Here is a 26,307-nt window from a genome sequence, read left to right as displayed (position 1 = left end):
TTTTTGAGACGTGTGCTTAAAATTTTCCAAAGCCTTCAATTCAGAAGAGATTTCATTTAGTTGGGAACTTTTCTTTCAAATCAGTTACTTTTGAAAAAAATATGGCACAGGTAGAGTCAGTGATTTGTTAAAACCCTTAAGAATTGATAACACTGTGAGTCCAGGGGCTATATTTGGTATGTACTCACTAACACAATTTATGGAAATAGAGGTGTTCAGTTGAAATACAATATAGAGAAAAAGTTAATACGCATTAAAAAAAAAGTTAATTAATCTAATCTAGGAATCGGATGCTGAATTTGAAATAATTTGCAAGTTGCAACTCCTTTACCGCTTGTATCAAGAGATCAGCTGACTTAGGAGCTAGCAGGTCTTTTTACTGGTGTTACTGCAAGGGAAGTACCAGTCAGGAGCATTCGGCACAGGTCATTCATCTGCATTTTTTTTGCTACACTGTGTTTAGAAAGCTGTTCACAATATGGAAAATGTCTGGTGGCTTCTGTTTGCTTAAATGTGTATTGACCTCTTTTAAGTTCATGCTCCTGATTTTGGATTGGGCTACAGCAGAAACAGGTTTTTAAAAGATCAGTGTGTTATTCCTAGGTAAGTCTAAATTCTAACTGCTCTCCTCCCTTCCTTCCAAAGGCTCAGGCCCGATGCCACAGGATTGGTCAGAACAAAGCAGTGAAGGTCTACAGACTGATCACACGGAATTCCTATGAGAGAGAGATGTTTGACAGAGCAAGTCTCAAACTGGGACTGGATAAGGCTGTCTTGCAGAGTATGAGTGGAAGAGAAAACAGTGTTGGTGGTGTATGTAGATTTATTTCCTGAAATAACCTTCCTTTTGCTTTTGCAATCATGTGGGAATTACATTAAATTACAGAAGCTGCCACTTTTCCCTTTTTCTGTCATTTGCATTTCCATTCTGTTTTCTGATGTTGACTAGCAATATAGCTGATAGAATTTTAAATCTAGTCAGTTACTCTGATAAATCAATCACTGTTTCTTGCCTCATAAAGTTCAAGGTAGATAATGTCAAAGTTAAAACAGGGATAAAAGTTTCTCTTTGCTTCCTTGTATCTTCTCATATTAAGATAACGTGTTACTGTAATGTAAATATGAACAGCCCATCATGAGCGGTTTAAATTTTTTTTTAACATGCTTGTCATGATGTTGAGAACAGCCAAAAAAGGCATACTTTTAAAAATATGTACTGTAAGCACCTAATTTATTATTTCAGCTGTCAGCTAGACTGTTCTCATAGCTTTTAATACTCCAGATGTAGGCTTATAGATCATAAGACACAGTTGGGTTGTGGAAAGATGGGAAAGAGGAAAAGAAAAAAACTTCAGGGTTTTTTTTTTTTTTCTTGACTAAACCCAATTTTATTTGCTCAGATCCAGCAACTCTCCAAAAAAGAAATAGAAGATTTGCTTCGAAGAGGTGCCTATGGTGCCATTATGGATGAAGAGGATGAAGGCTCCAAGTTCTGTGAGGAGGACATTGACCAGATTCTGCAGCGTCGGACTAAAACCATCACGATTGAATCCGAGGGAAGAGGCTCCACGTTTGCCAAGGTGCAGAACTGCAGGGTGTTCTGTGGCACTCAAGAGCTGTAAATGGGACTGGATCTTGTAGAGCTTAGGCCTTGTTTTTAAGTTACATTTACTTGTGTTTAATAGGTGTGTGTGTGAGCTACATATTTTGTGTTCTTGCATCTGTGTGTTCATGTTAGTGTGCACATAAAAAATGGGATTGCCAGGTGCAAGGAGCGTGCTTGAGCAAAGATGAGTAATGCATATATGCTGCTTTGGTAAAGGCTAGGGTTTGTGTGAGATGCAATGAGCTGCATTAACCAAGAATATTAAAACAAATTTGTTTATTGATCTGTTTGTATTTAGATACATTAAGGACAGGATGAAATATATATGACAATAATTAATAAGGTTAAAAATTGTCAGGCCTATTCTAAAAATGCGTAAACAAAGTATATATTTTAAACATTGAACTTTCTTGGTAATAATTGGAGAAACAAAATAAGAAACCTCCTAAAATAGCAGTGAATGGAGATACTTATATGTATATGGGAAGGGGGCTGGGAGTGTAAAATACCAAGCAGTAAAACTGAGCTTGGGATATGGACACTTCATGAATGCAATTGTGAGAATTCCAAAAGAATCTAAAAGGCAAAGAAAAAAAGACTTAAAATACCATAAATGTATATTTATACTCTTAATAGCAATATTTAAAAATATTATTTATTTATATGTTTATTTCGTTTTTCTTATATCTTGCTGATTATGGCTTAAATAGGAAGTACATTTCTAAAGATCATCATCACTGTCTTTTTATCAGAAGAGTTAGAAATTTTGTATGTATTTACTCTTTTCCCAAATGCAGTGTATCAGGGTTTTTTTAAATGCCTTCTGAAATTAAGCCTATTCCATGCACTCATGCTTTGATTGCTGGCAGCTTCAACGCCCCTTTGAAATTTCCCTCAAGCGAGTACTTCTGCATGAGATGAAATCCCCAAATGCTGATAAGCCTCTTCAAAAGATTCTTTTTTCTTCCATTGGAGTAATTTAGATTCAAACTTGGAAGCAGAAGAATCTTGCTGCTTAATGTTCTTCTCTCCTGATGGTGCATAAAAGTTCATTAGATTTTACTGATATATTATGGATCTGATTTTTTAAAAATTAAGGAGGAGGAGAACTTTTGAGTTGTTTTGCAGTGTAAGTAACTTCTAAAGTCTTAACAGCTGCTTGGTTTTTGATGAAATAAGGTCAGGCAGTCTTCACAGCAGTGAGGCAAACTACAAACTTTTGATGTATGAGGTTGGTAATCTTTACTTTTATTTATTACAGGCTAGTTTTGTTGCATCTGGAAACAGGACTGATATTTCACTAGATGATCCCAACTTCTGGCAGAAATGGGCCAAAAAAGCAGAAATAGATATCGATGCCATCAGTGGTAGAGTAAGTACTTTTTTAATGTGTGTTTTTTCAAGTATGTGCTTGCTGTTGAATTCTGAAATAGCAGTTACGGGATTTCTGGTGCTTTTTGATTAATATTTCAACAAATCAGACTTTCTGTGCTGGCTTTTTTGTGCATGAACAGCCTGCTGATGGCTGTAGTATTTCCTATTGCACTGTCCAGAAAATAGGTTTGGACATTTCTGATTTTTGTCAAAGAACTGAAAATGATCAAAAGTGTGGAATTACTCCGATTTCCCTGTTTCTCTGTAAATCTTGGACTGGAATCTACAAAATAAGTAACTTAAGACCTGTATAAATTTTATAATACTGAAATCTCTGACCTATACTTGAAGACATTTCCTAGGCATTTGATTAAAAAAGATCTCAGTGCTCTTTTTCTCTCACAAAGACTGCAGAGTAGTCTGTGTGAGTATTCAGCTCAGATGAGATAGTCTGTGTTGTTTGTAACTACTGTACTGGCATTAGCATAGGAAACTTTTTTTTTTTTTTTTGCCTTAAATACTACAGAATGTTTTACTTGATCCATGGGTGTTCAGTGTCTTCAGGAAATAGCTGTGAATGACAAGGGCTGAACTGAAGCCATGTACTTAAGAAAACCTCACCAACTGTTTCTCTCACAAGGTTTGTTTGTGATTTTGCAGAACAGCCTTGTTATTGATACCCCAAGAATCAGGAAACAAACTCGGCCCTTCAGTGCAACAAAGGATGAGCTGGCAGAGTTGTCTGAGGTGGAGAGTGAGGGTGAGGAGAAGCCCAAGCTGCGCCGGCCGTGTGACCGCTCCAATGGCTATGGAAGGACAGAGTGCTTCCGTGTGGAGAAGAACCTGCTGGTCTATGGGTATTGTGTCCATCCTCCTGCCTTCTGGGAGGTGTAAAACATCCTTTTTCCATGTAGTAGATTGTATTTGTGGAATAACTTAGCTTTGTGTTGGCAATAACCTGGTATGTGTGCAGAGAGTGTATTAGAACAGGAATTTATCATGCATCCTGTAATAAATCTTCCTGACAATTTGCTATTAAAGAAACATTAAGAAAGAAGGGTGAAAATCTTTCTTCAAATCAGATTATAGCATTTAACATGGGCACTACAGGAGTCTGTCTAAAAATCGTTGCTGTAAGTGCTGCAGGCAGGATCAAGACTCTTTAAAAAATGTCTGAAATAAAGCCTTGGTAGGTAACTTGATTTTCATAATTGTAGAACATCTTGCACTTCTGTGAGGCACAAATAGGAACTGAGAATCTGACCAGTTATTTTAAGCATACTGAAGTCAGATAAGTTGATTTGGAAATCAAATCTCAGGTCTTCTCTCACCCATCTTAAAAGAAAAATAACAGCATTCTTGTCAGAATGAATTCCCATCAGTTTTGTGTCTTTGAAGTTTAAAACAATCTATATTTTTTGTGAAGAGGCACTTTTTGTTTAAAACTCTATTCTAATCAGGTGGAGTTATGTTGGAAATGTTACTTATTTCTACTCAGTAACTTAAGCTGAAAGAAAAAGGTTAAAAGCAAAGTATTTTAGAGAAAAATTCTGTTTTGTAAGAGAAATCTGTAGCTACCCCAGTGTTTCACTTCCAGGTGCTGATTTGTGTTTCACTTTGGACTAGGTGGGGTCGATGGAGAGAAATTCTGTCCCATGGTCGCTTCAAGAGGCAGCTGAATGAACAGGATGTGGAGATAATCTGCCGAGCCCTGTTAGCCTATTGTCTTGTTCACTACAGAGGGGATGAGAAAATAAAGAGTTTTATATGGGATCTCATCACCCCAACAGAGGATGGGCAAACACGAGAGTTACAGAACCACCTTGGTAAGGAATTAATGTGTTTCTGCACTTAAACAGCTTCATATATGTGTGTCTGTTGTACTGGATAAAAACAGCTAAAAGCCCTCTCTGAATGCATTCTGTTTGGAATACCTGGGATTTATTTCAAGCACTCAATTCAACTGATGGGCAAAGAAATGTCATTTCTGCTTTGCCTTGGATCTCGTGGCTTACCCAAATGGTGTTCAGTGTGAGCTTCCATTTTAGTTCATAAGAATCTTTTCTGTTTCATAGTAGGTGCCAGACCACACACTCCTCTTTCCCCCCCCTCTCCTGTTTGTCCTTACTGGCAATGTGTGCTCCAGAGATGCTCTGAGACACAAAAGGACTCACAGAGACTGGTGTTAGTGCTGTCCCTGCCCTGCAGATCACAATACCAGTGGGGAATGTAGGAACTGTAAGTATTGTGGGCATCTTTTTCTATACCTTTCATATTTTACATTATATAGGCTTATCAGCCCCTGTGCCTAGAGGAAGAAAAGGAAAAAAAGTGAAGACCCAGGCTAGCACTTTTGATATACACAAAGCAGAATGGCTTCGAAAATACAATCCAGAACATCTGTTGCAAGATGAAGGATACAAAAAGCACATAAAACACCATTGCAACAAGTAAGCAGTAGCTGAAGTGTGAATGTCTTTTGATGTTTGTTTTTTCTTCTAGTTTCTCATTGTCTTGGACTTTAAAATTGTTGTGGCAGTAGGAAGAAAGAAATTTTAATGGTGTTAGTTTGATTAGAATAAATAGGTCGTGGTATATTTGGAGGTGAACAGATAATTTCGCATGTTAAATAATTCTGTTGCAATTCTTAAAAAAACTGGTTTTGTCTGTGGAGAGATCTCTTGCTACCATGTTTGGGATGCCTTGCAGCAACCAAGGGACTAAAGAGTGGGAATGCTTATCAAAGAGACTGAAAGCACTGAAGTTGTTGCCCCTCAGTCTTACATGCTGTTTCCCTGGCATGTTTTCTAGGCTTCAGAGAATCTGAGCTACCAGCTTGTAAAAGCTTAGTCATTCATGGCAGTGAAGGATCTTGGTTTAGATAAATTATTTTTCTGTGGCAAAACTTGTCATATTCTGCTTGGACAGTTCATACAGCTGTAGTCAAGAATTGAGGCAAAGCATGGAGAAGTCATTGGGGTCATGCACCACATTTTGAGTGAGAAGGAATGGAATGGTTTGATCCTCTAAGGGCATGCTCTAAGCAGGAAAAAGGAAATAGCAGTCTCTTGTTAGCAGTACTTTGTGAAGCAAGAGTGTTCTGCTGACCCTGGTCTTCAGGATTTGAAAGAAATTTTGCAATGAAACAGTTTGTAAATGTGATGACTATAAAAAGTCTTAGGTCACCTGAGCTGGATGTTGCCCCCCTTCAAACTGAAGGAAGTATATTTTAGGAAAATGGCTTGAAGTCTCTGTGATATTACAAAAGACAAAACCACACTTGTTGAAAGCTTTTGGAATTGTAATATTTGTATTTCTCTCTTCTCTTTATGCAGGGTCTTACTTCGAGTAAGAATGCTGTATTACTTAAAACAAGAAGTCATTGGTAGTGAATTCCAAAAGGTCTTTGATGGAACTGATGCCAGGTGAACTATAGAGAGAGTATTTTTACTTGTTTATTTCAAATGTCAGATGAAAATTCAAGAATCTGCCTAGACCTAAATAAGAAATGTTAAAACTAAATCTGTTTATTCTTAGGCTATGAAGAACATGTTTTTGTTTTCTCTTTGTTTACTAAACACTTCATCAACTTGACATGAGGAAGTCCTGATTCCTCTGTATGAGTCTAGCTATATAAAGTAAAATAATATGAGTCAAATAAACTGAAAATGTGAGTGAAAGATAGAACTATGTACTTGGCATGATAATTGGCAGGTTTTCCCATGCTTTTGATTATGTGCTGTGTATTCCATTAGTGCCTTTATTTAACTTACTTTTTAATGCAAGTATTGCTGTTTGTGGAAATTCTTGAACTAATTGCTACAGGAGCTTGTGGCAGATAAAGCTGTAATTTGATTCAGAAATACTAGTGAAGATCAGTCCCATGTTCTTTAACACAGATAATCCTTGGTTTGCAAAGTTGTGCAAGCACAGGCTGCTGTGAGTTGGTCAAGTTCACTGAGAGAGGGAGAATGTTGTATACTGGTTTTGCTTTTGTATTCTTTCCCTGTTACTGGTCTCAAATACAAAATACCAAGCTGTCTGGGTGTTTTGTATTGTTGGTTTTATTGTATTTGTGTGCTTGAAGGGAGAAGTTTAAAGTCCCACATAAAATAGAAATATACTAAGAAAATACAAGACTTTATTTCTTCCTCTGAATTCTATTGATATTGGTATGCTCTTGGTGATTCTCTTTAGTGAAATTGATGTTTGGGTTCCTGAGCCAGACCACTCTGAAGTTCCTGCTGAATGGTGGGATGCAGATGCAGATAAATCTCTTCTAATTGGAGTTTTTAAACATGGTGAGTAACACCCCAATATAAAAACACCCTATATTCAGTGTTTGGGGCTTCTTGTTGTTTACTCTGAAAGTTGAATTTTTGCCACTTTTTTCTTTCATAGGTTATGAAAAATACAACACTATCAGAGCAGATCCAGCTCTTTGCTTCTTGGAAAGGGTTGGAAAACCAGATGAGAAGGCAGTTGCTGCTGAACAGAGAGCAAATGATTATATGGATGGGTATGGAAGGGAATGTTTTGGGGCCTTAAAGAAAAAAATTTGAATTTACATGCTGCACGTTACTCTCTTCCTAACTAGTTTTACATGAGTTTGGTGTACAAAGGAATACTGCTTTGGTTTTACTGCTTTAGGGTGGAAAAGAGGAATGATATAACAACTACTTAAGTTTGGGATTTCAGAGTTAGGGAAAAATGCAGTAACTTGTTGTTAACAAGGATTCTACCTTGAGTTGGTATATTAAAAATACTTCAATACTGAAGTGCAAAGCATTCAGAGATAGTGTGCTTCAGACCTGTTTAACTTGATTTCAGGTCAGCTTTTGATGTGTTAGTCTTGTGTAGCTGACCAGTGACCCCAATAGATTAATGTGAGAATTGCTTATAACTGCTGAAAAGAGAGAATTGCTTTTATTCATTGCCTCATCACTGAGGTTTTTAGTTGTGGTCACAGAGAATACCTTTGAATGATACAGTGAATTGGGGGGAGCAGAATTCAAGCCAAAGCTGCCATGAAATACTTTCTTCATTTCAAAAAGAAAATTTAAATCTTACTAAATTTAATTCAGTTTTGCTTCTTTGAAAAGAGTGTAAGAACTTTTCAGTTAGTAGTGTAAAATATTACTAAAATGGCTTCTTTTGTGTTGAAATTTTAACAGGGATGTAGAAGATCCAGAATACAAACCAGCACCAGCACTGTTCAAAGATGACATAGAGGTACAGTAGGCACCAATTAATATCTCCTTTTAACACTCATTCACTTAGACAATTTAACACATGTTCACTTGTAGTGTAATACTTCCACCTTTTTGTTGAGCAGATTATTACTTTTTTTCTGTATTCCACTAAATTGATAAAGCTTACTCAATGTGTTTCTGAAGTTGTCTGGGAATGGTAGGGAATTGTTACATAGCTCTGTTGTGTGCCCTGTAAACCCAAACTATTTGTTACTTTTGTTCTTTGCCATATTCAGAAATTGTTCCAAGATGTACATTTAGCCTAAATCTCTGGAAAGGGCTGTCTTTTAAATTGTGCTTCACTTTTTTTTTTTTTTTTTTTTTTTTAACAGGATGATGTTTCATCCCCAGGTGATCTTGTAATAGCAGATGGAGGTAAATCCCTAAAACTCAAAATCTGAGCCAGTTGCTTTTGTGTTCTGAATTGTTTAATTCTGTGTTTCTTAGCTAAAACATAGATTACCTACTGTAGAACCATGGGCACCAGCAATTATGAACTTCTTTATTTTTCCCATGACTTGGTTTTCTTATAGACGGGCAAATGATGGAAGGGGACAAGATCTATTGGCCCACTCAGTCTGCCTTAACAACGCGTCTGCGCCGCCTGATAACAGCCTATCAACGAACCAGTAAAAACAGGCAGGCCCAGCAGGTCCAGCCAGCATTCCCAGTACAAACCAGTATGATGCAGCTTCCGTATGAAGAAGCTGCACTAAATCCAAAGATGGCTGCTAAGATTGAAAGACAGCAAAGGTACGTGCAGCATGCAAATGTACTTTTTCAGTCCACCCTTACGTAAAAAATGGTAAAGACATAATGTATGAAACTGAAGAAATTGACAGAATTTCACATCTTCTTCTTGCTGGTCAAGATGGACAAGAAGAGAAGAAGCTGACTTTTACCGAGTCGTGTCCACATTCGGAGTGGTGTTTGACCCTGAAAGGGGACGGTTTGACTGGACCAAGTTTCGAGCGATGGCTCGGCTACACAAGAAAACTGATGAGAGCCTGGAGAAGTACCTCTATGCATTTATGTCAATGTGCAGGAGGGTCTGTCGTCTCCCCTCAAAAGAAGGTGTGTGTGTGTTGTCGTCACTTTTTAAATTTCTGTTGTCAGTGCTTACCTTGAAAAAGTTTTTCTTTCCTATGTTGGAAGATAAAAAGGGGGGAGGAAGAATTAAGGAAGCATGTTGAGAGTAAAATTGAAAGCTTATAATGGGGACACATAAATTAACTGATGAAAGTAGTCTACTTTAAGTACTGATGTGTTGGTTTTGGCAGAATCTCATTTGTTTTGTTTCAATACAGAGCTTGTGGACCCAAACATTTTTATCCAGCCCATCACAGAGGAACGCGCTTCCCGGACTTTGTACCGCATCGAGCTGCTGCGGAAAGTGCGGGAACAGGCTCTCAGACACCCCCAGCTGTTCGAGCGACTAAAGCTGTGCCAGCCAAACCCAGACCTGCCTGTCTGGTGGGAATGTGGGACTCACGACAGGGATTTACTTATTGGAGCTGCTAAGCACGGAGTTAGCAGGACAGATTATCATATTCTTCGTGATCCTGAACTCTCATTTATGTCTGCCCAGAGGAACTATAATCAAAACAAAGTGACTCTCTCAAGGACTTCTACTCCACTCTTGCACCAGTACCAGATGGCATTATCTGCTTCTCCTCTTACACCTCAGTCAAGACTGTCAGATGCTAAAGTGAATGCTTTTGAGGACACAAAAGCTAAAAATGAAAATCTGAAAGAGGACCCTCAGTCTTCTGAAGATGAATCTATGTCTACAGAGGAGACACAGGCAATACTAAAATCTGAACCTTTGAGTCCCAAGAATGGCACCCCAATACAAATTTCAGACCACAGACCTAGCGTGAAGGCTGAGACAGACAGGCGCATGGTGGCAGCAAGGACAGAGCCTCTAACTCCAAACCCAGCTTCCAAAAAACAGAGAGTCAGCAAAAGGGGGTCTGACTCTAGCTCTGACTCAGACTCTGACTCAGATAGATCATCCTGTTCTTCCAGGTCATCATCTTCATCCTCTTCGTCTTCCTCATCTTGTTCCCACTCTCGATCTGGCTCTAGCTCTTCATCATCTTCATCTTGTTCTTCAGCATCTTCATCTTCTTCCTCATCGTCCTCATCATCATCGTCGTCATCATCATCATCGTCTGAAGAGAGTGATAGTGATGAAGAGGAGGCACAGAAACGTGGTATGTGTGTAGTCTTACTTCTGCAGTATTAATCTTTACTGAACTAGTTTATTCTTAATGGAAAAATGTCTAAAAAAGACTGTTAAATCTCACAGAAGTGAACTTTATTAAACATGAAGTAAATGTAAATAAACATATTTGCTTGATTCTTCCAAATGAGTTGGAAGAATTTCAGGAATACTGCTTTTTGTTTGCTTCTTATCAGTGCCTTTGGGGAGGTACTTAGGATGTGTTGGCTGGCTCCCTAAGCAAGGTTGCTGTGCATGTGGTCCATGTGTAGGAGGAGAGTGCAATTGGACAGTGTTTTTTGGAAATACACTGTGTGCGTGTATTCCCTACTATGGGTTCTTTTTCTTTCTAAGCAGATCCTTTAGGTTTCCCTGTTTGTTTTTTCCACTCTTGTTCACCTGTCTATGTAGCTTCCTCATTGTTCTTTCATGAAACCTGCAAGCTTTCCTTCTGTCCAAACTCAAGTCATGTCACCTGCTTTCTGTTGTGAACTGGAGTTGCCCAAACAATGATTTTGCACTGAAAATTTACAAACACTTAAACTTTTAAAAAAATTCACTTAAATAAAAACTGCTTAGGCAAGACTGAGGATACTGAAGCACATAAGACCATGCAATTCAGACACAGTGAGAGCTTCAAAATAGAAGCAAAAACCTCTAATAAAGTGATTTAGAGTTTTTAATAACCCAGCCATTCATTATTTAATACACTCCGTACTTTGCTGCTGTGAAGTGGCCTCTGCTTCCCCCATTGAAACTCAGAATGTGGAAAGATTTCTCTGTGTGATACAAATGGTAATAGAGAAGGGAATAAAATGAAGGTAGGCAGGGGGATTAAAACTGGGTTTTTTTCAATACCAAGGGAAGAAGGTTGTCTTAATTCTCTTAATCAGGTGGATCTTCTTGTCCATGGAAATGACAAACAGAAACCATGGGGTCAGTTTACTGGAGAAATGATTACTGGGCAAGTAAAATGCCACTTACAGAAAATTACTAACGTGCTTCTGCCTGTAGCATGGAAAGCATATTTTTTAGAGGAAACAGTTGTATGCAAACAGTAAAACAATGGCAGCAAGGAAATGCTTATATAACATAAATATTCAGATGGAGATTGTGGATACCATAAGTGTGCTACAAGTACATCTCTTAGCCTTGTTTTGTGCCAGCTCAGTCTCTTTAGGCAAATAATCCTGCCTTCCTCAGACTGCAGAATCCCATAAATCAGTTAGTCGTTTTGTTTTGTTGTTTTGGGTTTGGTTTTTTTTTTTTTTTTTTTTGGTGATTTTGCTGTTGGTGTTGAAGAGATTGGTAAATGCTGCAAAGTTTACTTCATCTGTATTTTAATTTTAAGCCCAGGTTTAATTTCATTGGTTGTACAAGGGCAAATGGCCCTTTGGAATACTTTCTGCATTTGAAGCATCTCAGAAGGGAGTGCTGGTTTCTATCAGATGAGTCAATCAGATCTATTGTTAAGGACAAATTTAATTTCTGAAAAGCTGCTCCTCTTACTCCTTGTGGTGATGTAGTAGTTACATTTTCAGGCAACATTTTTTTTAAGGCTGTTTCCTCATGTCATAGTGAAACTTCTGTTATTTCCTGGATGGAGGCAAAAGTGAAATACTAATGATGAAATACAGGAAAGTCAGAGGACACACTGGAGAGATAATAGAAAAAATTCCTCAGTGATTAAAAATTGAACAATTGAATTATGCAGGCACACATGTTCAAGGCATGGAACATCCAGTATTCCATGCAGTAAATCAAATGGGCTGCTTTTTAAAGTACTATCCCAAAGGATTTGCTACGTGCTGGTGACAGACATCTTTTCAGTTTCAGATTTCAGTTTCATTCTATACTTTAGTAAATGTTGTCTTAGGGAGGAAATATGTTAAGTGGAGACTGTCTGTTAGATTACTCTGAAGCATGTCTATTTCCAAATAGCTAAATGTTCAACATCTCTTAAGCTTCAAAATGCAAACAGGAATATGTGTAGAATTTACATCCCTAGAAAAGAATCTACCTGAAAAACCTAAGAGATTAATTCTTCAGTTTAACTTTGTGTTTGGACTTTCTCTGAACATTGTGTGTGTTTTGTTCACCTGAACTTCTTACAGTGAGTGTTTAATTCCCTTACAATATAATGATTTTGATGGTTTTATTTAGCAGAAGGAACTCCACATATAAAAGCCTATGATGAAGAGAGTGTGGCCTCTCTGAGCACCACACAAGATGAGACACAAGACAGTTTCCAGATGAACAATGGGACACCAAATTCTGGTTATCTCCTACAAGGTGGATACATGTTGGCTGCATCCTACTGGCCAAAGGCAAGTTCATAATGCAGCTTTGAAAACCAAAGTAGTAGTTGAAGATGGGCTCTAACATTAATACTCTGTTAAATATGTTGGAACCAAGAGGCAGGGGAAATAGCTGTAGGATTTGAGCTCAGGACCTTTTAGATGTTATGTTGACTCCTGAAACAAGCATTTAAATCTAGATACCACTTTTCATAATTTTTGAAAGGGAGCATAACTTCAGTGTCACAGGTCCTTGGCACATTGTGAAAAATGACATTCAAAGTGTAAAAAGTGAATTTATATCAAATATAGGGGAGAATCTTGAATTCGGAAGTAAGTGTTTGCTTACAGAACTTGTAATTTTAACAGTCACAAGTTTTACTTGACAAGTAACTGTGAAATGATGAGAAAATCCAATTATTTCTGTGGTCCTCAGCTACTTAGCTGAGTTTATTGGGACTTAAGAACTGTATATTATGGAGGTGTGTGAAGTGTTATCTGTGTTTAGTGTCCATGAGGAATTACATGGTTTTGGAAGCTAAAAGGAGATGTGAATAATCATATCTAGATTTAGATTTATAAATGCTTTTTGCTGTATGTTATGGTGCTGCTCACTGTTTCAGATCCTGGTAGCAAGGAGTTGAAGCCACACATACAAATACTGCTTTGGTGGTTACAATCTCTTTCCTTTAGCAATCAGGGAGATTGTGTGTTTCAGTTGTTTGCCAGACCCTGTATAGATGAATGAAATTGCATATTTGTTTAGAGGTACATAGTGAAATTAAGTATGGAAGTGCTTTCACAGATTTACAGCAAATCAGTACAAATCCAGGAAATTCAAAATCTTCAAGTCCAAGTGATAACAATGTTGCAATTTCTGTTCTCTGTAGAATTAAGAGCTAATTCATGAATGTAACAGTGTTGGGAAGCATTGGTCTTACAAAATGACTTTCTCTTTTTTTTTAGGATCGAGTTATGATTAACCGACTGGACAGCATTTGTCAGACAGTGTTGAAGGGTAAATGGCCTTCAGCCCGAAGGAGCTACGACAGCACCACAGTGGCATCGTTCTACACCACCAAACTCCTGGACAGCTCAGGGGCAGCTGCAGAGTACAGTGAGCCCAGTGCACCCACACCCCCCCTTGCAGCTGTAAAAGAAGAATATGACCAATCTCCCCAGCTGTCAAAGGTGAAGAAGCATGTACGAGAAAAGGAGTTTACAGTGAAAATCAATGACGTATGTTTATTTTTATTGCCCTAGGACCTGGTTGCGATTGCGGTGTGCGGCATGCTTTACCTGCAAGTGGCTGCCTGCTCTCACTCTCACTTCTTCACACACTTGTTTGTGGGTATTTGGGTCTGCTGCTTCTGGGCACTCAGTGTTTGGGGTTTGGGTTTGGTTTTCTGGGGAGGGGGTTTTTCTGTGTTCTTTTTTTTTTTTCTTCTTTTTTTTTTTTTTTTTTTTTTTTTTTTTTTAATTTGCATAAGCCACTGGATGGAATCATTTTTTTTCCCTCTGAATTGAATTTTTGCCATGCTGATGCTTCCTCAGACAGCTTGTTTTAATGCTGTTTCTAACAAATCTGGTTAGTATAAAAAGGTATTTCTGCTGTTCAGCTTTTTTTAAACATTTCAGCAAACACTTTATTATTTCATGGTCTTTCAGAGGATTACAGGAAAAATTTCCTGGTTTAAATGTGGGCTAGAAGCTTCAAACTATTTAGCTGTAGTTTGAGACTTGTCTGTAGTGACCATTTGCTCTTGTAGTTGGGTCCAGGACTAGGATTCAGGAGGTAAATACCTTATCAGTGTCTGGATTTTTCAGTTCAGGTGAAATTTCTGTTCAAATTCTGGTTGTACATGGAAGAGCAAGATTGCATAAGGTCTAACACAGTGTTTTCATTCTTTCTCAAGTCTGCTGGAGTAACTGTATGTGAAAAATCCTGATTATAAAGTAGTTCTTTCTGCTTCAGCAGAAGCTCTTCTAACCCTGGCATTTATTTAACAGGAAGGTGGTTTGAAATTGACTTTTCAGAAGCAGGGACTGTCTCAGAAAAGGCCATTTGAAAGCGAGGAGGGTGCATTGGGTCAGCAGCAATATCTGGCTCGGCTACGTGAACTCCAGAATGCTTCAGAAACCAGCCTTGTCAACTTCCCAAAATCATTTCCCAAATCAGGTACATAAAATATCAGAGAGCAGAATGGTAATCTAGTATTAAATCTTCTGGGTTCCTCTTATGTCCATGAACTGGCATGGAGAGAGGTGTTTGCAGTGTTGTTCTAAACTGCAGTCTGGAGAAGTTTTCTCCAGTGCAGAAACATTTTCCAGTTTGGAGCATCTGATACTTTCTCACAGTGTCAATTACTGTAATATTCATTTATTAGAATGATGTCATGGTATACTGTAAACCCCCTCTAAGAAAGATTTTAATAAGTATGAGGTGCATCACTGTACACTGACAGTAATCAGTTTAACTCAGAACTTAATGTGGCTACTTTGTAAGTAAAGATGAAGAGTTCCAGATTTATGTCTCTGCCAATTGGACTCCATAATCTTTATAGTGCCTTGTGTAAAGAGGCAGTGGAGGACAATAATCTAGAATCAATTTTTGATTTATGGCCAAAAACCTGCAGCCTGTTTCATAACAAAGTAACAGCAGGTATACTCTGGCAAATAAAAGTTAGCCTGAAGTAAGGAGTTAACATTTGGATTAAAATACTAGAAATTACTAGAAATGGGTGCTTAATTTAGGCCAGCTTCTGCTTAAATTTTGCAACAAAAACATTTAGGTCTTGCTAAACATTTATTTAGGGAATGTCTGCCTCTCTGTGTATATGTTAGAAACAGTTTTCAACAGCTATCATCCCTGTACAAATTAATTTGGAAGGGGTGGAGGGGCAGTAATGAATTTTTGTAGTAAAGTGGCTTTCAGAGCCTGACATGCAGGATGCTTTAAACAGTCATGAAACAAAGGGCAATTTATCTTAGCTGTTACATGTAGAAATTATATGCACTCACACTAATCAAAATAATTTTATTTCCTTTTTTTTATTTGGATATATTTCTCTTTCTAAACAAGCATGTGACACAAGTTTTATTGTATCATTTATTAGGTACTTCCAGTCACTTAACAGCCAGTGCCAATGGAGTCATAGTTGACAGTCAGCCTGCAGTCAAAAAGAGACGAGGAAGAAGGAAGAATGTGGAGGGGGTTGATGTCCTCTTTATGAATAGAAACAAACAGCCTAACCATGTAAGTAAATTTGATTTTCTATCCAAAAAGTAAAATCAAAATTAGTATTATTATTAGCAGCTTAATTGAGCATAACCAACTGTCCCTGTTCCACAAAAACTTGTAGTCAAAATTTTTGTGTTTGGGATGTTTTTTGCTGATAGTTTTTGATTACACAGATGACAATTGATGAAGTGTCATTAAATATTAGATATATAAAATATCAAGAACTTTTTCTAAAATATTAACTTTAATTCTGTTTAACAATGTATTATTAAAAATGTGTGGCTTGACATAGCAGCACTTAGACATGCCTTCCTGTAACATCTGTTATGGGACCTAATTGGGCAGTGACTTGAAGGGATTTCTGTGGCATGAGCGTTGCCCAAGTCCTTGAGTGTGATCTGCAAAACCGTGGCTTTCATTGACTCATACATGAAATAATTGGGATGGTTTGTTTTCAGTGCAGTAAATCAGATATTTTTAATTTCTCCAGGTTAATCCAGGTATTAACTCCTGCCAGATTGCTGCAGGAATAAACCCAGCACTCACTTACACACAGTCCCAAGGCATGCTTGATGCAGAGAGTCCAGTTCCTGTTATTAACCTTAAAGATGGTACAAGGCTTGCAGGTGATGATGCCCCTAAAAGAAAAGATTTAGAAAGGTGGCTTAAAGAACATCCTGGATATGTTGAAGATTCAGGAGCATGTATTCCTGTAAGTATTTCTTTCACCTCTCCCTAGCTAAATAGTAAAATATTTCACATCTGATGTATTTGGGTTTGTATTCTGTATTGCAGGGAATTTTTCATTGTTCTTCTGTTCCACATAGGAAAAGGAAAATGTGCATTCACAGGGTTAGGTGTGGAAAACTTCCTTTTGTGTCCCAAATGTAATTGCCAAGAAAAGCAACACTAAATCAAGACATTTGATCTTTGTATTGGTTCACTTATGGTTTAAAAAATTATCTAGGATAAGAAAGCTCATTACCATGACGCTGATGATGGGAGCTGAATGTGTCTAAAAACATATTTAGCAATGTGCAAGAGGATTAAAGAACTTAATATAGATACTATAGGTATCTCATATCTATACAGTGCTATGGTAGTGGTGTTTGTGTGGGAATGACCTTCCCATACTGTTACTTATGAATTTGAGATTTGTTAATGTTTAGCAGAATGTAAGAAAATCATGTGTGTGATACCTGGAATAACAACCTTACTTCTCCATGAAGATAATACAAAACTGCAGAAATCTTCCAGACAATTAAAACACTGTTAAAAACTGAAAAATTAATGAAGTGATGGGCAGAGGCATCAGAGAGGTGATGTAGTGATTAGTAAATAGGTACTGTTATTAAAATCTTTCTAAAGTTGAAGTTGGCTTCAAATTAATGTTTCACTCAAGAGAATGCAGAGAGCTTTTACTGTTTTAAAGAAGTTATATCAGAAAGATAATTGACTTTTTAATTCCTTTATGACAGAGGATGCAGCTGCACGATGGGAGGCCTAAACAAAAAAGACACCGTTGTCGAAACCCCAATAAACTGGATGTTAACAGTTTAACTGGGGAAGAACGTGTTCAGCTCATTAATAGAAGAAATGCAAGAAAGGTATTCATGATACTGTTCCCATTCTGATACTCCCCAAATAAAAAGTTACTTCAGATGAAGAACTTGATATACTGCATTTGCTAAAATTTTCCCAGTATACACATGAAAGGTTTTGTTTTAAAGTTTTGGCACAGAACAAAAAGTCAGTTAGAATCTTACAGAAAATTTTTTGCAACTATGAAAATATGAAAAATACATACAGAAACTTAGCATATGGTTTATGAACTGAACACTTGGTATGGTGCACTGTTTGGGTCATTGAATCAAACAGAGGCAGGGCCACCAAAATATATGCTCAAAATATGTGATCAAAGTGGCAACTTTATCAGAAGTTTGAGATTTTTTTTGTAATCTTCAAAATTACTATTTTTGGCACAATTAAAACTGTATTAGTAGCATATCTGGCATAGGAACTTGTCCTTTGGAATTGGAGGAGTCCTGTGTACTGGATTATTTCCTTTTTTTTCCAGTAAGGTTTGCCATTTGTTCTTTATGGATGCCCCAGTAGGTATTGGCTGTCAGTCACTTTTCTAGGTGAAATGGTAGAGTAAAAGGAGAAGGGGAATTCTTGTGGTAAAAGGCAGCAGTGGAAGATGTGAGAGCAAGCAATGAATTGCATTTTTCTACAGGTGGTCAAAGTTTGGGAGCAGCACAATACACTTGAATAGGCTCTGGGGGAGGCTAAAGGCAATGTTCAAGAAAAGCATGCAGAACATTACTGGTGTCTTGTTGAAGAGATCTGGCCACATGTGTGAGATGGTGTCTTTGAATGTCAGTGTAGCACCAGAGCAGCAGTCCAATCTTTGAGCTGTTGTGTCCATGTATGGAGCATTTTTCCTTTCCCTTGTGGCACTGCCAGCTTCTTTTTATTAGAACAGCTACAAGGGAAGCAGGATGGGAGATATTTTTTTGATATACTGCTATATTAAGGTCACAAGCTTTGTCCATCTGTACAGGAGCGTGAGGCAGAATTTGAGTCTTTAATCTCTTCAGTGTATTGAGATAGCAACTCTAAAATGGGAGCCAGAAAGGTTCTAAGTCTCCTGAAACTGGGATCTGTGACTGCTCCTCAAAAGCTGTGCCCTGAGGGATCTTGTCCAAGTTGAGGATCAAGGAGTGAGGGATATGATCTGTTTGCTGTGAAAATTTGTGTTTTCATGATGACTTTTTTCCCCTCAAATTTCCACTCTGTAGTTGGTACTTGGATACTTTATTAATCTCTTTTTCCTTGTATAAGTTGTCTCCAATTTCTCTGTATCACCAAACTAAGTTTTTCTTTTTTAGTGCTGTAATACTTTGAGTAGCAGGGAGTGAGGGACCGAAAGTGGCCTAGAAGATGCGAGTTTAAGTTGCAGATTAAAGAGAAAACTAAGCAGAGACTGGTTTTTTTTTTTTTTCTGGATTTAAATAATACCTCTCATTAATTTAAAATCTTACTTTCCTGCTTATATTCTTTTATTAGTAGTAACTTGGCCTTTTTAGCGTATAAGAAGTCAAGAACTTATTTCATGGTTGCAGAGCCTCTTAAAAGAAGTATTTTTAGAAGTTGACTGAAATGAGAGAATAGGATTATTTATTGAATAAAGGAAAAGTAACAGGGCTGTGCTTACAACCTACTTGATAATACTCACTGTTCTCTGTTCATGTGGATGCTCTTCCATTCATTGCATGTCTAAATAAACATTAAATATTAAACATTAGTGGGAGGGAGTGTCAAATATTGAGGTCTTGAACTGAGTTCAATAGATGAGTTTGAGTTCAGTAGATTTAGAGCAAATCATGTACACATCTGTCACCAGGAGTCAGCCTAAAGCTGCATCATGCTCCCTGATAATGTGTTGTGAAGTTTTATTTGTACTTCATTTGTGTTATTTAAAAGGTAAATGAAACAGTGTCAGGTATTAATGTTGCCTTTTTTCTCTTATCAATTGTCACATATTCACTGATTTCTATCTTCTGCTTCTCAGGTTGGGGGTGCATTTGCTCCCCCTCTGAAGGATTTGTGCAGGTTCTTGAAAGAAAATCCAGAGTATGGAGTGGCTCCTGAGTGGGGAGAAGTTGTAAAACAGTCTGTGAGTATTTGCAGAATGAGATAACCATGACATGAAATGTATCTGAAAGGAAACAAGCCAACAGAAAAAAAAAATGCATGCCAAGAGGTGTGATTTTAATTTCTGGTATTACTTTAACAGCAAACAGGAGTCAGTGTTGGCTTTCTGCCAGCTTAGTTGAGTAAATGCTTTGCTGGCACAGCTGGAGTAGGAGAAGGGGGTGGAACAGTAACTGGCAACCCCAAATTAGAGATTTTGGTGAAGGTGCTCTTAATACTGTGACTTCATGTCTTAAATATAACCCAGTGGCTTTTAGGAAATATATTAGCCAAGAAAATCATTTAAGAGTGAGAATACTTTCTTTAAAGTTCCAGTTGGAGGAAAACATGCTTAATTTTGAAGATTTATTTTACTTTTAGTATGCACCTTTGAGAAGTTAGGATAGTGGGGATACTATCAGTTTGTCTGGTCTTGAAGATATGGATATATTTTGTACTTCAAAAAGTTGTGTTGTATAGTGTATACCTCTGAATAGAGGTATAAATAACAGCAGAATTACTTTGAGAAAGTAGTTATCTACAGTAGAGAAGAACAGAACTTGAGTTCTGATTTCCTCTTGTTATATCAAGCTTGTTATATAAGCAAGAGTTATTTGCTGGGGAGGAAAAGGCAGTTGTATTGCAGTGTTGAGTAATATTTGATCTTCTGATTTGTCATTTTAAAAAGCAAATTTTAAGACAGCAAATTTCGAAGGGAATATTGGTATTCTTTACAGTTTTTCATTGTTAGGTAGGAGGTCTAAAAGTGGTGAAGTAATACTGTACAAACCCTAAATAGAAATACTGTGAATTTAATTTAAATTCAAGTTGAGTCTTTATTGTTTATTCTTCCAGTTTATGGATGAGATGAAATACAAGGACATTAAAGAGCCACTAGCAAAAATAAAAAGGGCTCAGAGTTGGTCTGTGTGTAATCACACGTATTAACTTTAAATTGAAAACTAATTAAACTGTGGAGTGATTGCTGTGTGATAGTATTCCAAAGCAATGCTGGTTTAGATCCTAGATTGGGCTTGCTCCTGTTATTGGCTGCATTTGGTGTGATGTGCCAGGACAGTATGAAGGGGGAGCAGAGGGTGTCAGAAGATCCCTCTCAGTGGCGATGCCTTCAGCCGTTGGGATGTGGTAGCACGAGTTGCAGGGAGCTGTCCGGAGATCAGGGCTCTGTGCGTACCCTCGAGTCCTGCTTGCTTGTCCTTTGCCGTGTGCGAGCTCCCCGAGCCGCTAAAGCGCCGCTGTGTCTCCGCAGGGCTTCCTCCCCGAGGGCATGTTCGAGCGCATCCTGACGGGCCCGGTGGTGCGGGAGGAGGTGAGCCGGCGCGGGCGGCGCCCCAAGAGCGAGGCCGCCAAGGCCACGGCGGCGGCCGCCTCTGCCGGCGCGGCCATCGGCCCCCTGCTGGCCAACGGGCTGCTGCCCGTGGAGCTGCCCGGCCTGCAGGCGCTGCAGCACAACCTGCACAACCTGCAGTCGCTGCAGGTGACGGCCGGCCTGATGGGAGTGCCGGCCGGCCTGGCCGCCGCGGGGGAGGCCAAGAACGTGGCTGCCATGTTCCCCATGCTGCTGTCGGGGATGGCTGGCTTGCCCAACCTGCTGGGCGTGGGCGGACTCCTGAGCAAGGCGGCAGAGTCCCTGTCGGAGGAGAAAAAGGGAAACGATTCCAAGGAGACGGATACAAAGAAAGAAAGGACAGAAGACCAAAATACGGATACTGGTGGTGAAAACTCTGTTTCGAGTTCTCCTTCAACATCCTCTGCCGCTGCAGCTGCCAATCCTCTCTCTCTTAACCCTTTACTTTTGTCCAACATACTTTACCCAGGGATGCTTCTCACTCCAGGCCTTAATCTTCATATCCCAGCTTTGTCTCAGTCTAATATTTTCGATGTACAGAACAGTGAAAGCAATGACGCGGGCTCAGCCAAGCCCACAGAAGAAAAGGAGGAAAATTCTAGGGTTAGAGATCAGGAAGACAAAGGGGGAACAGAGCCAAGCTCTCACAACGAAAACAGCACAGATGAGGGTTCAGAGAAAGCAGATGCTTCATCTGGATCTGACAGTACATCGTCTTCATCTGAGGATTCGGATTCGAGTGATGAAGACTGACCCCAGACTCTGCACTTAAATTATAAACTGATTTTGAATTTATTCTTTAACTGTTCATTGTAAATAACCCAGTGTTGAGTGCATCAATGATTTACTGACCGAACATTTCAGTATTTGTTTAGAAGTGCAAACTGCTTTCAAAGACGTTTTGCATGTAATATTTCTTGAAGTTCATAAGTTTCTGAACTTGTATGTACTATCAAATACACAATGGTGTAAAATTACAACAAAAGGCATTATAATTTTGTTGGGGGGTTAATTTTATGAAAATAATGCTCAAGTAAGAGCTGTATATTTAATATATTTGCAGTGAACACAGAATACTTTATGCATATTATTGATTTAATTTGAATATAGTTTTACAGCCTCCTTGACACTTATAATTTACAGATCAAAACTCAGCAATAATTTGGGCAGCTAATGAATGTCATGAAAGCTGTAGAATCTACATCACCATCCATTGCTTTAATTACATGAAAATGCTCTAGTGTTGTGATGCACTGCTGTTTCCAATTCAGGTACAAGTGTGTTTAAAAGAAGATAAATTTTTCCCAATCAGCCAATTAAACTGGCTACCTGTTACCTCAGCTGAGTTAGTTTAGGAAGTTTACATTGGTTTCTATTACTTGTTTTCAGGTTTTGTTTTGTTTTTTAAAGACATCCTGTATAGCATGTTCAAATCTGAGTTACGTGAGGAAAGACTGTTGGGGTTTTCTTTCTCCCTTATTGCAGCTGTTCTCTTTGACAGCAGTAAGGGGAAATTAAAGCAAAAACTGTCTTACCTCATGCTACTTGGCACCATGCAGGTCTATTTAGTTTACACCTTGCAAAGTTTTGGGCTCCCTCTGCAGAATTAGAAGTCCCAAAATGAGGAGTAGTTTCCCCAAGACTCAGAAGAGGCAAACTGTCATAAAGTGCCACTGAAAAGACCTTTCAACACTGCATAATTCATGTAAAAATTGTTTGTTTGCTTTGTTTGTGTAGATTTCTATTTGTGTTTTATGTCATACAACCTCCTGGAGTTCCCAGTTAATAATGGTAAATAAAGTACAGATAGTTTTGAACTCCTTTTGAGTTTAAACTTCTCTGCAGATTTAAATCTGACTAAATATTAAATATTATCCAAAATCATTATTGGGATATCACTTCATATATTATGCTGAGTTACCCACTAAAGAAAAAAGCACTTTGAATAGTAAGGAAGACAAATTATTTCTAGAAACCACAGTAACAGGGCATAAGGCATCTGTTTTAAGTCCAAATCCTTAGAACCCTTTACTATATAAAATCTATCTAAGAAAGATTTGATGTGTGATATGATTCCTCCTTCTTCTTAAGCTGCTATTACTCTGACACGGTCGAGGCCCAGATTCACATTTACAGAACTTCTGAACTGACTGAGACTTCAGTTGACCTTGGTTACATCCTTTGTGGTCCAAGAATAGGCAAGTGTTAAGAGAAAATAGATACAGGTACTAGTGAAAGTCATGGAAAAAGCTTTACAAAGGGATAAATTTAAAAATAAAAAACAAAAACTGTATATTTTGATATAGTTCTGTTGCTTGCTTGTACAGTAAAACAACTGTGTTGTTTTTTTATCAAGAACTTTACCAATGAAATATAAGTTTCTATGTGCAAAATAACTAGCCCCATGATTAGAAGCAGTATTAGATGTAATTACACAATTACACAAGTACCATTTGGATTGTGCTGGTTACGTATTTTCCCAGATAGTATTCTGATTTTTGGCCCTTCATGCAGTGTCTTAGCAATAGTGAAAATCAAAAACTGCCAAGAGAAGGGGGTAGCCAATTCTTCATCATTAAAATAAAAAATATTTCATATTTAATATTTTGCCCTTTGTAATATAGCACTTTTATTTAACTAGGATGCATCTATGAAATAGCCAAAGTTTTACAAGCAGTTACTAACTTCGTTTGCTGATGGAGTATGTCAACAATACCATCACTTCCCACCCTTCCCCCACAAAACAAGTCCTAAATCTTGTGGCTAAAACCTAATTTATATCAGATTTATGAAATAAAGTATTTTCCTATTATGGTCAAGTAAGTTTGGTTACTGTTCTAGTGATTCTTTCTATGTAATAAGGCAATTACAGTTTCAAGTAATGAAGGCTGGTGTAGACTTGAACATAATTATATTTGGGTTATTTTTCATCAGTTTGATCCAGAGGGGGAAAAAGTGTCCCACTATCAGCTAAACTATATGCAAATACGGTTGTATAAAGTTAAGGGTTATAAGGAAACCTCAGTAGAATTACACTAATACTGAAGTTAAAAGGATATCCAAGGTGATGATAAAGTGTGTGTTGGTAGTTACTAAAAAAAACTTTAGCTGTTATTGCCTTGTATTTCTATCCCTTGTTTCAGGCTTCATGATCCAAGTCTTAGTCCAGGTTTTTTTTTGGACATTTGCAATATTTGCCAGTTGTGTTCTGTGTAGTCTGAATTTGCTTTCTGTAGTTGAACAAGCGTCTTAAAAAGTCATTTGTAATTTATTGAATTACTTTCTATGATGTTCTATAGAGCAAATGGAAGTTTAATTATTTTTTATTAAACATATTCTTTGACTACCCGTGATGTCGGCCTCAGTATGTGAAAGTAATGCTGTGTAAGGATTAAACATGGATCTTCCAGCAGCAAAACTCAAGTTTCAGTTCTAAGTTTTAAAACTGAAATTATTCTTAAGACCTTAAAAAGCCCTGCATACAAGCCAAGGACATGCATAACACACCTACTGCCCAAGACCATGGTTTACTCTTGTATAATTTTAATGGGAGTCAGTTCTGTCTCCAATTCTTGTCTTGCTACCAAAACCAGCTGTTATTCCCACCCTACAGTACTTATGGTTAGAAAAGAATATATGGTCTAGGTTTTGGTCCAAAAGTTACCTTAATTTTAAATGAGCATGTTGGCAGTGAAGTAAGTACCTTTTCAGTCTTTTTTTAAAAAAACTTTGCATTACTTTCCATATCTTTATTAAAGTTTTTAACTGTGTACACAGCACTTAACCTATTGCATGTATTTCACACAGGGCACAGACATTTCTCCTGAACCCAAGTTGTCTCCTGCTTGTCCAGTGCCGCTTTGTTTTAACCTGACATTGCATTTGATTTGATGGTATCATTATTTATTTCAGTCTGAATTTTCTTTTAATGCCCTGATCATCCTTTTTGACCTTCTGCAGATCTGCACACAGGTGATAAAAGTTCACATATACATGAGCTCTGTTCCCGATTTCCCTGTTTCTTTTTTCCTTGGAAGGCCTGCAAAATCTCTAAATAGTATTTTTTAAAATTAGTTTTAGAATCCAGTCTTCTTGGTCTATTTAAAATATAAGGATCTGTTGTTCTATAGAACTATTCCCAAAGAACAGGTGATCTAGGCACTATGTTGACAATTACTTTCTGGCACTCCTTTGAAATTTCTCCAAACAGTATGTGGGGTATGATGATTAGGTTACACTCTTAATAAGGTGTCCAGGGCAAAGTCCTGTCCTATTTGTTTTATTTTATCTCTCAGAAAATTATTTGGGCCATGTTATTTAGTCATACATTTTTCACGGATTGCTCAGTGTGACAGTGCTGATGAAGGTTTGATGAAGGTCTAATTCAAGCTGTATTGAGATGAAATGTGCCTGGTCTTCAGGGTTAATATAAAGGGATCTGCACAGTAGTGTTTACATAAACTTATTTGTAATTTGCAAGTTACTAGCAGCTGGTTTTATAAGCAGTTTCTGATCTAGTTCTATTACACTTGCCTTCCACAGCAGGCTGTTTCAGGGCAATGTAGGATTTACATTGCTGTAGCTGACCAACATTTACAATTTTTTTATCTCTCTATTGTTGGGACCTTGGGCTAGTGGTGTCCTCTGTAGAGCAGACTAAATGTACTGGTGTAGCCAGAGGAGTTTACAAAATAACTGTGCTGGCTTATCTAAATGTCCCTAATGTTACACAAACAAGCAGTATAATTTCTTTGTTACATTTAGAGGAAAAGGAAATAAAGATAGCAGCTTTCCAAGTTCTTTTTAGGATTTTTTTTTATTGAATGCTGCCTCCTTTCAGGCTCTCTCATGCAAGGAAGGAAGAAAAATGCTATGCCCAAGATCCTTCATGAAGTTAAACTGGAAAATGAGGAGTTGTTTGCTCTCCCTCCTATGTGCTTCCAGTGTGAGCGAGACCTGACAGTGCACAATTAGTGTTCCAGGTAAGGTCTGGTGAATAAAAGGGAGGCTGGTTTGGGAAGTCCTTGGGATCCTAATGTCAGATACAGTATCATCACCTGGAGAGATGAGAGCACTTTTCCCTAGTGCTCACCAAAACTGGTAATAGTCCTCACACTGTTTTCTGCTCTCAGACGATAAAAGCATTCAGTTTGGGAACTACCATGTTAGCTCCTCTGCTTGACAGTGCTGTGTGCTCAAAGCAGGGGACAAGAGAGTGTTCATAGGGAAAATTTCTGAGACTACAGCC

General features: G+C 37.9%; 1 protein-coding gene across 6 annotated transcripts in view; it reads left to right on the top strand.

The window, feature by feature from the left end:
• Window positions 1-24,405, top strand: part of CHD9 (chromodomain helicase DNA binding protein 9) — a 76,060-nt gene extending 51,655 nt beyond the window's left edge. For 3 of the 6 annotated variants that reach the window (XM_079316213.1, XM_079316216.1, XM_079316217.1), the window contains 22 exons: window positions 646-813; window positions 1,401-1,580; window positions 2,868-2,978; window positions 3,641-3,837; window positions 4,607-4,806; window positions 5,271-5,430; window positions 6,316-6,405; window positions 7,178-7,281; window positions 7,382-7,499; window positions 8,155-8,212; window positions 8,565-8,607; window positions 8,766-8,985; window positions 9,104-9,306; window positions 9,540-10,448; window positions 12,620-12,783; window positions 13,720-13,992; window positions 14,764-14,932; window positions 15,870-16,009; window positions 16,485-16,706; window positions 17,473-17,601; window positions 19,569-19,673; window positions 20,961-24,405. In XM_079316213.1, coding sequence (XP_079172339.1) covers window positions 646-813; window positions 1,401-1,580; window positions 2,868-2,978; window positions 3,641-3,837; window positions 4,607-4,806; window positions 5,271-5,430; window positions 6,316-6,405; window positions 7,178-7,281; window positions 7,382-7,499; window positions 8,155-8,212; window positions 8,565-8,607; window positions 8,766-8,985; window positions 9,104-9,306; window positions 9,540-10,448; window positions 12,620-12,783; window positions 13,720-13,992; window positions 14,764-14,932; window positions 15,870-16,009; window positions 16,485-16,706; window positions 17,473-17,601; window positions 19,569-19,673; window positions 20,961-21,812 — 4,815 coding nt within the window. In that variant the 3' untranslated portion in view covers window positions 21,813-24,405. Of the gene's footprint in view, window positions 1-645; window positions 814-1,400; window positions 1,581-2,867; window positions 2,979-3,640; window positions 3,838-4,606; window positions 4,807-5,270; window positions 5,431-6,315; window positions 6,406-7,177; window positions 7,282-7,381; window positions 7,500-8,154; window positions 8,213-8,564; window positions 8,608-8,765; window positions 8,986-9,103; window positions 9,307-9,539; window positions 10,449-12,619; window positions 12,784-13,719; window positions 14,101-14,763; window positions 14,933-15,869; window positions 16,010-16,484; window positions 16,707-17,472; window positions 17,602-19,568; window positions 19,674-20,960 lie in introns of those variants that run through there. The other 3 variants (XM_079316214.1, XM_079316215.1, XR_013775618.1) reach the window with 3 other exon arrangements.
• The last annotated feature ends 1,902 nt before the right edge of the window (window positions 24,406-26,307 follow it).

This window comes from Erithacus rubecula, assembly GCF_903797595.1.
Source record: "Erithacus rubecula genome assembly, chromosome: 12".
NCBI lineage: Eukaryota > Metazoa > Chordata > Aves > Passeriformes > Muscicapidae > Erithacus > Erithacus rubecula.
The sequence above is the reverse complement of the archived record's forward strand: the minus strand, read 5'-3'. Positions and strand labels throughout refer to the sequence as shown.